The sequence below is a fragment of the Pseudorca crassidens genome, chromosome 7, assembly GCF_039906515.1.
Source record: "Pseudorca crassidens isolate mPseCra1 chromosome 7, mPseCra1.hap1, whole genome shotgun sequence".
NCBI classification, from domain to species: Eukaryota; Metazoa; Chordata; class Mammalia; order Artiodactyla; family Delphinidae; genus Pseudorca; species Pseudorca crassidens.
This window is the reverse complement of record NC_090302.1, coordinates 113,330,661-113,346,259: the sequence shown is the minus strand read 5'-3', so window position 1 is coordinate 113,346,259 and position 15,599 is coordinate 113,330,661. Positions and strand designations below refer to the sequence as shown.

Genomic DNA, 15,599 nt, shown 5'->3' with positions numbered 1-15,599 from the left:
AGTTCAGATGCTGGCTTTGCCACGTGATCCTTTGGTGAATGACTTAACATTTATGATAGTTTCTTTGTAAACGAAAGAGAACAAGTCAGTTCAAACCATCAGACTGCAAGAGTGGTCTGGAAATTTCGCTCCATTCCTTAAAAGCCACCGAATAAAATAAACTGCTTTCTTGGGTTTCTTTTTATAGTGTTTGTTTAAACATTAGTATAGTGCCACTCCTTATATTCTGTATCAGTTAGTACATTTTATTAAAATGATACACTTTTAGATGATTATTTTTGGCATAAAATCTATATTACTGCTACATAATTTGAAGATGTAATCTGTAATCACTTATGCTAAGATCACCTGTTTGAAATTATGTACCAGCTTTTCTAAATTTTTAGGGCTTTAGAAAAATTCCAAATGCTTCTTTGCTTATACGTCTTTGTTATAAGGTATAACAAAATGATATATAACATATATCATTTAGATGCTTAATATTTGAAGATGAGTTGTCCAAAGTGACTTAGCTGTCTAAGGCTAGCATCTGGGCCTTTTGGTAGCAGTTTGTTGCTCTTTTCACTTACCTAATTGTTAGATCCATTAGGATTCCTTTATTCTCAGTCCCGTTCACATCCCTATTAATAGTGTGTGTGTTTATTTAGAAAAGTAATTTCCATTGATATTGATAGGTATACTTATATACCTACAAGGGTTATGCAGACAAAGTTCCTTCTCTGCTTTTTCTAACAAATCTACTTGTCAGAGGTAACCATTATTAACATGTTGTTTCATATCTCTTCATACTGTTTTCTCTGTATTTAAATATACATGTAAGCGTAACTTTTAAACCAAAATAAATTTTACTAAATGATTTTCAAATTAAACATGCTGATCTGCACTTGAAAATAGGGTCAGCGGTCAGATCTCGCTCTTCACCTGTAAATAAACTATTATTGAAACACAGCCATATTCATTCATTTATATATTGTCTATGCCTTCTTTTGTGCTACCGTGGCAAAGTTGAGTAGTTCTGACTATACGGCCTCCAAAGCCTAAAAGATATACTCTCTGGCTCTTTTGCTGACCCCTCTTTTAGATCATAAGCATCTGGCATTTGTTTTTGCCTACTTTCTGGAGCACTAGTAAGATGTTCTCCCCACACTGTGCATGATTTATGGACTTGTACAAGGATAAGTGCAGGAAGAATTCCTAGATATATGGCCGCTGGGTTGGAGATTGTCTGTGTAGCTTTGCCTGCCCAAAGAGATTATACAAGTTTATACTGAAACTAATGCTTTTGTGGCAGGACCTCTTTTCCCCATAACTTTGCCAACTCAGTGCGTTAGCCAGCTTTTTTAATCTTTACCAATCTGATAGAGGAAAATGCTATTTTAGGTTTTATCTGCATTTATTTTTCTGTGTTAGATTGAACTTCTTTTCAAATTTAATAGCCAGTTTTTATTTTTTGTGAATTGTCTTTGTCTCCTTCCTTGTACCTTCAAGTCTGTTACATAGTGGACACTTGTCAAGTATTTATTTAACTCTAATGAGGGAACCAGCTTGATGACAAAGCTAGTTTAGGGGATCGTGTGTGAGTTGGAAAGGACATGCCATAGTCTTTTTGCCTATTTCCAAGTCTCAGATGAATTTTTCTAATGCTTTCCTGCCTCTGTTTTAGTGTAATTATTTCGAGTGATAACTATTTCTTTATGAATCCCTAATGAACTGCTGAGGAGGCAGCATAGTTCACCATTGTGTCTCACAGAACACACTCATTGTCCCCTTTTTGCTTTGTAGGAACTCATTACACAATGACAAACGGAGGCAGCATCAGCAGTTCCACCCACCTGCTGGACCTTCTGGATGAACCCATCCCCGGTGTGGGTACCTATGACGATTTCCACACCATTGATTGGGTGCGGGAGAGATGTAAAGACAGGGAAAGGCATAGACGGGTGAGTGTTTTCAGTAATCTTTAAAATGACAGTGCACAATCAGATCATTTACTAATATGTGATCTTGACCTGCCAAAATATGTTATACATTAAAAGTACATTCAAGTAAATTCCTACATTTTATAAGTAATATGTTTTTTCTCTATGTAATTTTTTAAACGTTTATTTATATCCCATGTCTTTCTGGAAAGGATTTGAAGTAGCTTAAAATCAAAGAAGTATAGTAAGACAAAGCAGGAAGGAAAGGGAAAACGCGGCATGTGAATTGAGGGAGGATGAAGCCAAGTTCAAGATGTAGCAGTCAGCATGATATCTGACTTTGAGCAGCACAGCAGCTACGGCAAAAGAGGAGACGTATTACATAATTTCAGTTGTTGGAAAAAGAAGCAGCTTACTGGGGAGATAGTTTCCCGGGGTTTTGCTGTTTTCTTTTATCTCCTTTCTTGGTTTTACATTTTGAGATGTTTCTCAAATTGAGTCCAGTATAGGGCATATTGAACGTTGTAATGAATCACTAATCAAAAAAAGAATGGCTTTTGCTAAAAACTACAACTTATGTTAACTTTTTTGTTGTCAATTGTGCCTTACTGATACAGTGTAATCCAAAAATAATTTTAAAAGAGAAAAAAAAAATCTCTTGAAAATAAAATTCCAAATTCTAAAAGGCCCTTTGCAAATTTGAGCTCTGAAAGTTACTTGTAAATGAAATAATGGCTTGTACAAATTAGGTATTACCTTTCATAATAATGTATATATGTGTATTAAACCTAAAGTTGGACTTAGATTATATTGTTTATGAAAAGTACTGCTTCTGAGATTAATCAGTCACTATTTACCTTTTCTGGGAACATTATAAATGGAGTGTAACTGAAAATAAGAGGTAATACCATATTAGATACTAAAACTGAGAAATTTCAAAAATATTAATTCATTTAAAAATAACAATAACAAACCCATTACATGTTAACATAAAAAACCATATTTTTATGAAAAATAACTATTTTCCAAAATAAAAAATATTTAATGAGAGAGTGACATTGTATTACATCTTTATAAATCATTCATTGTTGTCTGGTTTACTGAAAACTGCTGGTTTCTCATATCTGCTGCTGCAATCTGTTGTGCTATGTTTTGATTGAAGTACGTGAAGAAAATCCAGCCTCACACAGATGTGTAGTTGGAAAAGCCAGGAGTATTTTAATAACCTTTTCAGATCATTGTGGATATTCTTTGATACTGCATGACAGTGACAGTGACAAGTGGTAGTTTCTTAAAGGTTAGATGCACTGTGTAATCTGAAACTGTATCAATGAACTTTTTGTCTCCTATTACATTAAAATCTCTTGGTTCCTGTTGAACTTTGAATGGATGATTTTGTAATATTATGCCATGATCCTTTGAAAAATAGTAAAAAAAAAAAATAAGAAAGAAAGAGAAAAATAGTGAATCATTGATTCATGCAGTTCTTTCAATAGTTGACACTTTCATTACACCATATCATTATACAATATCAAAAAAGGCACATTTGTTAATATCAACCCTGATCTCCTCAGAAACGTCTTTAAGGACTGGGATCTGTCATTCTTATAGTGATGGCTACAAGTTTTCTAACATTCATTTTTACTTGAAAGCTCAAATTCTATCATTGGAAACAAATACACATTTTACTTGAAATGACAGGCTTACTTGGTTCATTTTTGAGAAAAATACCTGTCAAATTTCCAAGTCTGAAAAACCATGGCTTGGTGGTTTTCTTTCAAGTAATATGGGTGTTCCATGGAAGTGGTTTGTTTTGCAGCTCAAGTAGATCGCACAGGTGCTTTTCCTCAAGGCCTCGCCTCTGGCTTCAGTGTGCGTCGGAAGTGCTGTGTGTATACTTCAGTCATCACACGCAATGTTAGGAAGCCTCAGTAGACTGGGCGCAATACTTTTTACTGCTTCCTCAAAGACATTTCAAAGTGAAACTGGCACTTAACTTACCTTTTAGCTCTAAGTGGCAGTGAAGAATGTGATGACTGCCAGGGTGTTTGGATGCCACCGCCTTGACTCTGCTGAGGACCCAGCAGTTATGTTATCGCTTTTGCGTTGTCAGTGAAAGCATCAACATGGTGAAAAAGGCACATCGTGTTTTAATATTACTATGAAAATAGCTTTGACCATGAAGACCCCTGAGAAAAGGTCTCAGGGACACACAGGGTGTCTGGGCCACACCATGAGAACCACTGTTTTTTGTTTTTAATTTTTTTCTAATTTTAATTTTTATTTTTGGCTGTGCTGGGTCTTTGTTGCTGCACGCAGGCTTTTTCTAGTTGCGGTGAGCGGGGGCTACTCTTCGTTGAGGTGCGTGGGCTTCTCATTGCGGTGGCTTCTCTTGTTGCGGAGCATGGGCTCTAGGTGCTCAGGCTTCAGTAGTTGCAGCACATGGGCTCAGTAGTCATGGCTCGTAGGCTCTAGAGCACAGGCTCAGTAGTTGTGGTGCACGGGCTTAGTTGCTCCGCGGCACGTGGGATCTTCCCTGGCCAGGGCTCGAACCCATGTCCCTTGCATTGGCAGGTGGATTCTTAACTACTGCACCACCAGGGAAGCCCCCGAGAACCACTGTTTTAATCCAGTGTGCCTAAATCACACACACTATAAATTCCATACCTTGTGTGATTGTTAGGTAAACACAGTTATACTTGGAATTATATTACTTTACAGAGTCACTGACATATTCAGGGAGGGTTTAAGTGTGTTCTCAAGTGAGGGGTAGGAAAGGGTCCATAGATACCGTGTTTATAAAATTATAGAGAAAACTGAAACTAAAACCACAACACATCCCTTTTTTTCTCTCGTTATGAAAGTAGTCCATGGTCCTTGAAAACATTTCAAATAATATAACAGTAAGTGAAGTAGTCAGTGAGTGTCCTAGCTATTCACATCAATCATCTCTTTCTAAGTAAGTCAAATATCATTTTCAGTGCTTTAATATATGCTTATATAAGCATAAAACTCTGTTAAAGCTGGAAAGTTCTACACGTAGATGTTCTTACTGTTGTTCTTAAAGCATCAAATTAAAAAAAAAGAAAAGTTTCTATATTAGTGCGTATAGCTATCTGATTCCTTTTTCCCCTAAACTTTTAATTATCCTTGTAGCCCTCCTACCCCAGCTTATTTTTATTTTTTTGCGGTACACGGGCCTCTGACTGTTGTGGCCACTCCCGTTGCGGAGCACAGGCTCCGGACGCGCAGGCTCAGTGGCCACGGCTCATGGTCCCAGCCGCTCTGCAGCATGTGGGATCTTCCCGGACGGGAGCACGAACCCGTGTCCCCTGCATCGGCAGGCGGACTCTCAACCACTGCGCCACTAGGGAAGCTGCCCCCTCCCCCGGCTTATTTTGAAGCAAATTCAGCATTATATCATTTCAAATATTTATGTCAGTATTTCGCAGGATGGTAGCAATCTAATTCTCATTCCGTTTTTATTTATTAGCTTGACTTTTTCTATAAAGAGAACCTTTCCACACCAGTTACCTGGATTCCCTCAAGTTCAGGTTGTTCAGAGAAGGGAGGAGGTTTGACACCTCATGGCTCCCTAGCATCCTCAGAGTTGACCAGTGAGGTTTTGGTTTGCTTGTTTGGTTGCTGTTTCTGTATCTTCATGGGTCTAAACATATATGATGTGCTTTAATCATCACAATTATTATCCTTATTGATGCCCATGTTATTCCATTTCTGACCAGTGGCAGCTTATTTAGGTTGGTGTGTGAGTCCTTTGGCCCGTGCTTAGTAGACTTTGATGTATTCTGGGAAGACAAGATAATCCTGGCTCATGTTACACGTTTCCTGCACCGAACCTGGACCTCTCCAAGGAGCTCTGGTTCCTTTGAAGGAAAATGGTACACAGGCATCCTGAGCGCTGGAGGCTCTTACTGCTTGCAGGCTGGCCATTGTTTCTAGCCTCTTAAGTTTAGAGGAACCTTCTAATTTAAATTAAATGCTGTAGGGCTTTCATTTGACTTGTAGTCCTTAAACCTGTATCTCCTTTCAGCCAAGCCCAGAATCTCAGCGTCACATGCATTGATTCTCCTCACAACACACACAGCAGATGTGTTATTTCAGAATAACGCTACCAACACTCTCGCCAGCAATATGCTTACTGAAGAGTTTTAGTGTTTTCTTTTTTTGCGATACTTTTTGTCCTTAGTGTTTAACCCACTAGGGTTACACATACAAATTACTTTCTTTTATAGTCCCTGCGCTTCCCAACTTATTGCCTTCCTCCTCTTACAGGTAATGATTCACACTTTCAATGTTATGTTTTGTCCCTTTATTTTTTAAAATGCAAGCATATATATTTATTTATTTTTCTTAGATAAATGGTAGCATCCTATACACACTTATACCTTGCTTTTCTCCCCCAAATGACACTGCATTTATCTCATTCTTTTTTAATGGCTACAGAGTTTTTCATGACATAGATGTACTGCAGTTTATTTAACCAGTACTATATTGATGAACATTTAGATGATTTTCAAATGTTTACTTAATGTTATATCTCATTAAACATTACAGTTATTCTTACTTAGAGGAAGAAGCAACATGAGGTTTATTGTTTTTGAAAGGAATGACCTACCTTCAATTCTAAAGAATGGTTAATATCTGTGATTGGTTGCTTATAATATAGAAGGAATAAAATTGCCGCATTCAGTTTAGAACTTACTGAGTCTTTTGAATGGAGCCTTGTGGCTTGAAATAGAGCAAATGTTTGAAATAGGCCAGATCATTGAATTCCGGCTGTAGCCCTCCCGTGGGATGAAGGAGCACTGAAGTCCTGGCCCGAGAATGTGGCTTTGTAAAGCAGCCGTGGTAGTAGGACAGAAGAGGTTTGGGCAAGTTAGGGATCGTTTCTTGGGAAGAGAGGAGAGACTTGCCCTCTTGTGTCTTAGAGTGAGATCTGGAAGTCCAATCTGTTGCCGTCCCACGACTCTTAGCCCCTGCTCTGTATTGGTAGAGGACGTCTCTGCCTTCCACAGTGACGGGGCCCTTCCCCTGGGAGTGGAGTGCTCCTTTCTCGCATATTACGGGCCTACACCTTTTGGCAGCCCCTTGATTCACGTGACTGCTTTGTACTGCATTTATGGGCATAGTACTGTTACTCAGTGACCTTACCTTTTAAAGACCATTATGTTCCACTTAACTGCTAGAAGCAGAGAACGAGCAGGGAATAGCAGACATTTCAAGCTATAATGTCTTATTTCTGTTAATATAAAAGATGTATACCAGCTAAGATTGATTCAGTTTAACACAGTCTGTGTCAGACTTTATGTGGTTTGTGGACCCCTTTGCTCTCATCCTGTGGTTCTTGTTAAAAATACAGATTTCTGGGTAAATGCTTGTCATCTGGGTCGCAGGTGTCTGACCTCCTGATTCTGCCCCAAACTCACTTATCCCATTATTTAGTTTAGAAAGTATTGTTCCATGTATAGTAACTGAGAAAATTGTTAGATTCTAGAACTCTGGCTTCTGCTCGTAGTTTGAAAAATGAAGCATAAACATTTCTAATTTCAGATCAACAGCAAAAAGAAAGAATCAGCATGGGAAATGACAAAAAGTTTGTATGATGCGTGGTCAGGATGGCTAGTAGTAACACTAACAGGATTGGCATCAGGTAAAGAAAATTTTTAATGTAACCCTTTTTTGGTTAACAGGATAATAAACAGTTCTCCCCTCCTTCTTGCAGTTGTTTTTCAGGTACTTTTCGATTTTTAGAAGCATTTGTTTCTTTCCTTCCAAAAGATCTTCTTAAATATAAGACTAGGAGGCAGGAGGCGCAGAGTTCTAGCCTTGGCTCTGCCAGCGTACGTGTCTATCCAATTGGCGTGACCTTTCTCGCTCTGTTTCCTTATCTGTAAAACACATGGTTTGGACCAGATGATCAGTGAAGTATATTTTAATGTTAACATCACAGTAAATAGCTAATATTTATTGAGTGCTTCCTGTGTGTCATACACTGTTCCAAAAGCTTTACGTGTGTGTAAACCTCATGGCAGGCCTATTGTCTGAGTCTTAACAGCCGAGGGGACTAAGCACAGAGAGCTTAAGCGAGTTGACCGAGGTCATGTAGCTAGAGAGTCGGCAGGGCACAGCCAGAGCCCACACTTAAGCTCCGTGTGGGCTGCACCGCGCCCAGAGGCCCTCTGGGTGAGACTTTAATAGCAGTTGAAGATGTGAAAACAAACACGAAGGGCTGTTTTACTGACTTTCAGCTTCCACTGTGGAAGATTCTGTCACCAAGAACACAAGGGAAAGTTAAAATTTGTGTAGAGAGTAGAGGCAGTCTGATACCCCTTATTGGCTGGCCACTGTTTATGTGACCCATTGATCTTTTTATATGAGAAGGACCTAGATTTTGACCATAAATTTGTGTATTCTCTGTAGTCTGTCAGTAAGATGATCTTGGTATATTTGATTTTCTGTTAAAAGAAAAAAAGAAACAAACCTGATAGTCTGTCACAGTAATTCATTAATGCCATGAGTTTCACTAATTCTAACGGATATTCCATTTTAATGAGCTTGAGATCCTTTGTAAATCTATGGATTAGGTTTCAGATTAAAAGACACCAGTAAAAACTATGACTTCACAACCTGAGATGAGCCCCTCCTGCCAGGTGGTTGTCTTTGGAAGATTCCGACACATTTTAAAAATCACAGTGAATTTTAATGATGTAAGTAGTTTTAATTTCAAGCAAAGAATAACAGTTTTATTTTAAAGAATAGCTATTTACACTTTTTAAAAAGTAATAGAAACTTATTTCTAATACGATTTGAAATCTTAAATTTGTGTAGTATTCTCTTTATGACCCTTTATTTGTAGGGAGTCCCCAGCTTTCCTTGACCCTTTTAACCTGATAGTTCTGGGCTCCCCAGAAATGGACTGCCTGTTTTCACCACCTCCAACATTTTTTCCAGGGGCATTGGCTGGTTTAATAGACATCGCCGCCGACTGGATGACTGACCTCAAAGAGGGCATCTGCCTTAGTGCACTGTGGTACAACCATGAACAGTGTTGCTGGGGGTCTAATGAAACCACATTTGAGGAGAGGGATAAATGTCCACAGTGGAAAACCTGGGCGGAATTAATCATAGGGCAAGCGGAGGTGAGTCTTGCTTTGTCTCAAAGTGAATTAATAATTGATACCGTGAAATGAGTCTCCAGTTCATTTAATTATAGAATTAATCCCATGTTAGATGACTGCAGCTGCATTAAAGGAAAATAAAGAAAGAAATGTAATAGGATAGAATGGAAAATATGAGAATACGTTGCCGTGAGTACAATGTAGGTACTGTTTCAAGAGGCTCTTCTATTAACTGCATAGCCACATACAAATCTGCTGGATTATGACGTAAAATGTATTTCTTATTGTAGAAAAGAAGTGCAGTAGGAGCTGTGTAACCACAAAGTGCCTATTAACATAGTACATCACAATGGTTTGGGAAGTATGAATTACGAAAAATGTTAGTGAAAATAAGCCTTCTAACTGGAGAGATCTTGCAAAAATGCCGAGATTTTTCTTTGTGGCATGACAGTTTTTAAATGAGTATTTTACTATTGTTGATGTTCTATAAAGAACATTTCAGAAGTTAGAATATTATATTTTATATATATATACACGGTTACATGGTAAGATATGGATATGTTTTTTAAATTTTGTCATAGCTGAATTTTAGCACTAAAAATAATATATCTGCTGGTGAGATGGGCAGTATGCTGTTTCTCACTTAATCTTCAGGAGAATCGCAGCAAAATGAAATCTGAGTGTGAAGGTAGTTTTGTCTTCACCAGCTGTTTCCAAAAAGTGGTTTGTGGGTTGGCGGAGATTGAAGTGCAGCCGAGATTCTTGGCAACAAGACTTTGAGGATCAGGATGAAGCTAGGAAAAATATTAAATAGATGGTCTCCTTGGTACGTATACAAATATGTTTTTAGACTCTACTTAAATATTTCGTTCATGTAAAGCTTTTATTATTGTGGCAGTAAACCAGGAGCCTTCTACAAGTTTTACCCAAGCTGCTTAGGTGGCAAGCACTTGAATTAGTGACGCCCGTAAATTAGGTTCATGCTATTGAACTGTTTGTTTCTTAGGGTCCTGGTTCGTACATCATGAACTACATAATGTACATCTTCTGGGCCTTGAGTTTCGCCTTTCTTGCCGTTTCCCTGGTGAAGGTGTTTGCTCCGTATGCCTGTGGCTCTGGGATTCCAGAGGTAAGCCATGCAGTGTTTAGTGTCATCAACATTTTGCAGTTGTGATACTTATCTTTTTGCCTGTAGGGGGGAAAAGTAGTGGTTTTTCTGGGGAAGTGGTTTGTCTGTAATATGAAAAAGAAAATTTTTTAAATGTCAGCTGATAGTAGACATCGTTGAAAGAAATTCTTCCCCATACTCATTTCATTGTTTGCTGTGGAGGTTGATTTTTTTTCCTCACCACTAATTTCGCACATGACTAAACGAATATCAGCCCTGAGCTAAACATCAAGAACCTGGAAAGTATCTTGCAGCCTCAAGTTCTTTGGTGACTTAGTTGATGTTTTGCTCATATGAACTGGATTTGATTACGTTCATTTTCTTTCTATAACTGTCTTTTAATTAGATAAGTTAATAATCCTTGAATTTGGCAGTTAACATTTATAACCCTTTTGTACTTTAAAATAAATATTTGATCATAGTGGGTCCATAGTACAGACTTCTGGGTTTTATTTTTTATCAACAGTGACTTAAAGAAGAATATACTTAGGATTGAACATGATGTGAACTTATTTCTTTTCTTTTCCCTTTTTATTTTTCTGTCTCAAATAAGTTACTAGCTCTTTCTAGTGCATTGCTTTTAAAAACAATTTTAGTGATTTTAAAGCTGTATTAATTAAGAATATCTTTAATAAGGAGCAATGCTGTGTAGTATTCAGCAGTTGCCACTCATCCTTCTTAATATATAGGAAAATATTACACATGACTACAGTACTCGGAGAAGGCACGATATCGTTAAAGGCAAGATATCTTTATTTCTGACACAGAATGTCTGAAATGTATCTAAATTTATTATATGTCTGTAACAGAAATATCCCACTTTACCATTTGCTGGTTATGTAATCATACCCCTTGCATTGAAATCTGTTGCCCCTTAACATGGCCTGGTATTTTAGTTTTGTTCATGAGATAGGGTTGCCTTCTATCCTTGCTGGGGAAGAGAATTAGAATACGTTACAGATTTATTACATAGAGCGTAACAGTTCAAGCTTTCAGAAGATGAATTGTGAATCTTTCCATTGTCCATCAAAATTTGCAGGGTGAGTAAAACAAGAGAGTAATCTATTAGTTAAGGTCTCACGTTTCTTACAGGAAATTAAGCTGCCTTGGTCTTTCCTTTGTAGATTAAAACTATTTTGAGTGGATTCATCATCAGAGGCTACTTGGGAAAATGGACTTTAATGATTAAAACCATCACATTAGTACTGGCTGTGGCATCAGGTTTGAGTTTAGGGAAAGAAGGGCCCTTGGTACACGTTGCCTGTTGCTGTGGAAATATCTTTTCCTACCTCTTTCCCAAGTACAGCACAAATGAAGCCAAGAAAAGAGAGGTAAGCGTCTTCTGTTGTTTAATTTGACAGACGAACATCTGTTCCATAGACTTAATCAGTGAAGAATCTCCTAGTGTAAGGATCACATTGGATACATTCTGTATTCAGATTACAATTTTCATGTGTTCTGAATGATCTCCAGAATCTGTCTGGAGTCCATCCCCAGTGCGGCTCACTCCTGTATTTCAGGGAGGTTTAGATGGCCTGGTGTCGTTGGTTTCAGCTGCATTTCACAAAGATTTGCATTTGTTTTTGCTTTGCCTGACACCTCTCCTCCTCCGGAGTGTTTCCCAAATGTAACATTGTTTTACTCCTGTTTCTCCGGATCAGTGTTTCTCCTGGGGTGGGCCATCTCACCAGCTGTTTTCCTCTGGAGGAGGTTTCTGATGCCCAGTGGGAAAGGTGTGTCATCTCACAGAGCTCTCTGGCACCTTAGGGAAGCTCGAAGGGTCTTTAACCTCCTGAGGTTACATCAGAGATTCACGTTAAGGGGATACAGGACTTCGTCTTGCCTGAGACCTTCTAGGAGACCTTTAAACTTGATATATCATAGAGTTCCCCTGAGGTTTCTAGGTTGGTGTGGATATTTTCTAGAAGAAAAGTGGGCTCCTGGGACCTTCTTATTAGCTCTAGACTTTGGCAGCCCAGTCCCTTCCTGTTTCCCCAGTCTCAACTGCATTTGTCTACCCAGTGCAGTTCCTGTACTTGCTATTGTACCTTGACATTTGTGGAGTACGATGTTAATTTTTATTTATTCATTATAAGTACAAAAATTTATTTATTAGAAAATATTATAGAAATTAAATTCACCCAGATTTTAATGTGCACACTGTGAAGATTAGTAATGTTTATGACATTAACTTGATTCTGACACCTTGGCGCGTAAATGACTAGAGTTCACGTTAGTTGAAAGCATTTAGGCTTCGTATTTTGGCCTTCTTCCCTTGACCACTTCCTTGACGTGTTTAAGTGATTCTTAGATATTTATGAAACAGACGAAAACATCTGTGACTTTTAAGTATGTGGGTGCTAGCTTGATTGTAAAATTCTATTATATTAAACAGAGAATCAGAGAATTCAGTTAAGTCTGTTGTCTGCAATCCTGTTGGTGGAAAAAAACACAAAATAGTAAGTTAGATTTGCTCTCCCTCCTCCCCCAAATAAGCAGTCTGCCTTCTAAAGCCGGGTACAATTTAATTAAAACAAGAATTTGTTCATTTTTAATTTACCAACTACTGACTGTGGAGCCTGACTATGGAGTTCGTGCTCTTAACACTTACAATTTAATTTTTATTATTTCAAATTTCTCTTTCAGAGATGTCAGAATTCACCATTTGAGGAAATGCTTTGGTAGCCTCAGATATTTACTGGAGTAAAGTAGTAAAAGGAATAAAGACTTAGAAAAGTACTTGATTACCAGTAGATGCCCAGTGACTTGATATGTGTGTTTGGCTTCGCCCTGGTGGGAGGTGGGCAGCGTTCAGTGGCCGCCTGGGGACTGGAGGGAGGACCGTGAGTGCTGTTTCTTCCTTGCTGTGACCTGTGCTGGGCGTGCGCCCTCGGGTGGCCATGGTTTGTACCCTCACCTGAGACTCCCAAGGGGGCAGTAGCGGACTCTTCAGAGGACTTAGGGAACTGAACCTGTAGGGAGCTCGATAGGTTTTAAGTTCCCTGGACATTTCACTAGGATGTGGGCTAGAGTAATTATTAATGGTGCAGCAGTGAGCTCCAAAATCTGAAGAAATAATATCCTGTTTAAAAACAAACAAACAACTGTCTCCACTGGTCTCTCCACTCGTGTCCTCAAGCACACATCTCGAAGGTTGTCTGTGGTCATTGCCTTTTCTTTACATCCTGCTTATTACATTGGTGTATCTCGCACAAATGTGTTTTGACTGGATATTGAATATGAGTGACCTTTCAGTTAAAGCAGAAGAGAAGAAAAGCTTTTTAGAAGAAATGTTTGTCTTTCCTTGGAGAGAGGGAGACATGTGAGTTAAAGTTCAGAAGGGCATTTCAAAAATTTGAGTAACATGAAGAATTTGTGTTTGGTATATTTGGGTTTATAAGAACATGTGAAATAACCCGCATCCTCTTTGTAGGTGCTATCAGCTGCCTCAGCTGCAGGTGTTTCTGTAGCTTTTGGTGCACCAATCGGAGGAGTTCTTTTCAGCCTGGAAGAGGTAGGTTAAAAACAACAACCACCAGCAATTAAAATTATGTTTAATTACCATTGCACGTGTATTTTGGCACACTTTTCAGTTTTATAGCTAGTGTAATAGATACAGAATTTGCTTTTAAGTTTTCAAATTTATTTTCATACTTATTTTTCACTCTTCCTTACATTAAAAAGTCATGAAAAGTAATATGTATGTTCTTTATTGAGAAAAGTCTTTCAAAATATTATTCATGTATAAAAGGTTAGTGATTATTTAAAATTTAACTTTGTTGAAGATAATTAAGGGTAAGCACAAATAGAAAATATTGGAAACCATCCTCCTTGGCTAAATTATAGCCTTGTTTTTATTTAAAGGTTTGTAATCAGTTTCTAAGTCATCTTTTTAAGTTTTTCCTGTGTGATTATTTCTGTGGCAGTTATTGATGTTTAAGGAAATAATCCTAGTCGCTTCAGTGGAATATTTTGTTTTTGTGTTCTCACTGGTGCTTAAGAGTTTTTACACATTTACACAAAAATGTGACTTAGAAATGTTTAAAATTTACTTTTCTCCCCCAGTTGTTTATGTCCTTCTTTTTGCTTTAATACCTAAGAGGGAAATTAAATACTTCTTTATGAACTGACAGGAGTTGGTGGTGGTACATTTATTCTTAACTACCATGATTGAATTGGCATTGAAGCTCATTTTAAAAATAACACAAGGCTAGGTATCTTAAATAATTAGTAGACATTTATAATCAGTTGATACTGTGAATTAGTAATGATGTGATAGCCAAAGTTACTAAATAGTGGTATTTTTCTTACCACGGTAAAATCCATTATATGTACATTCTAGCTGCAGCAAAATTTAGAGTGTTGCTATTTACCGTTCAAGTTATAACATATCAGAACTATCTTATAAAATTACAGCATTAATTTTTCTTTTCCTTTTTTTTTAGGTTAGCTATTATTTTCCTCTAAAAACTTTATGGAGATCATTTTTTGCTGCTTTAGTGGCTGCATTTGTTTTGAGATCCATCAATCCGTTTGGTAATAGCCGTCTGGTCCTTTTTTATGTGGAGTATCATACACCGTGGTACCTTTTTGAACTGTTTCCTTTTATTCTCCTCGGGGTATTTGGAGGGCTATGGGGAGCCTTCTTCATTAGGGCAAATATTGCCTGGTGCCGCCGACGCAAATCCACCAAGTTTGGAAAGTATCCTGTTCTCGAGGTCATCATTGTTGCAGCCATCACTGCCGTGGCAGCCTTCCCTAATCCCTACACGAGGCTCAACACCAGCGAACTGATTAAAGAGCTCTTCACAGACTGCGGCCCCCTGGAATCCTCTTCTCTCTGTGACTACAGAAATGACATGAACGCCAGTAAAATCGTTGATGACATTCCGGATCGTCCAGCAGGCCTTGGAGTATATTCAGCTATATGGCAGTTATGCTTGGCACTCATATTTAAAATCATAATGACCGTGTTCACTTTCGGTATCAAGGTAGGTGCTCCTGTGAGGTGATGTGTAAGTAGTCTTGGCGTGTTCAGCACTTGTGTGTGGAATGAGAAGTGAAAGTTTTATCTGAAGATGGTTGCTTCGTAAATGTAGGCTGAAAAAGTTATCTTTTGGGTTCAATTTTTAGTAACGAAAAGAAGAGTTTTTTAGGAGATATTGTTGAGCATGGTATTTCTTGCTGGGTTAACAACTTACCCCAAACCCAGCAGCTTAAGAGAACCGCTTACTGTGCCCTCGATGTTGGGTCAGTAGGATGGGAAGGTCTCAGCTGGGCATATTGTGTTCGTGGTCAGTTCCACGGTTGTCATCAAGACACGGCTCGGCTGGTCATTTCAAAGCCATTCGTGTGTCAGGCATCTCAGAGCCA

General features: G+C 38.3%; 1 protein-coding gene across 6 annotated transcripts in view; it reads left to right on the top strand.

Moving 5' to 3' along the window:
* CLCN3 (chloride voltage-gated channel 3) overlaps positions 1 to 15,599 on the top strand; it is an 83,581-nt gene that overhangs the window by 49,558 nt on the left and 18,424 nt on the right. For 5 of the 6 annotated variants that reach the window (XM_067745379.1, XM_067745380.1, XM_067745382.1 and 2 more), the window contains 7 exons: positions 1,783 to 1,940; positions 7,491 to 7,590; positions 8,892 to 9,079; positions 10,065 to 10,187; positions 11,351 to 11,557; positions 13,660 to 13,740; positions 14,672 to 15,217. In XM_067745379.1, the coding sequence (XP_067601480.1) occupies positions 1,783 to 1,940; positions 7,491 to 7,590; positions 8,892 to 9,079; positions 10,065 to 10,187; positions 11,351 to 11,557; positions 13,660 to 13,740; positions 14,672 to 15,217 (1,403 nt within the window). Of the gene's footprint in view, positions 1 to 1,782; positions 1,941 to 7,490; positions 7,591 to 8,891; positions 9,080 to 10,064; positions 10,188 to 11,350; positions 11,558 to 13,659; positions 13,741 to 14,671; positions 15,218 to 15,599 lie in introns of those variants that run through there. The other variant, XM_067745385.1, reaches the window with a different exon arrangement.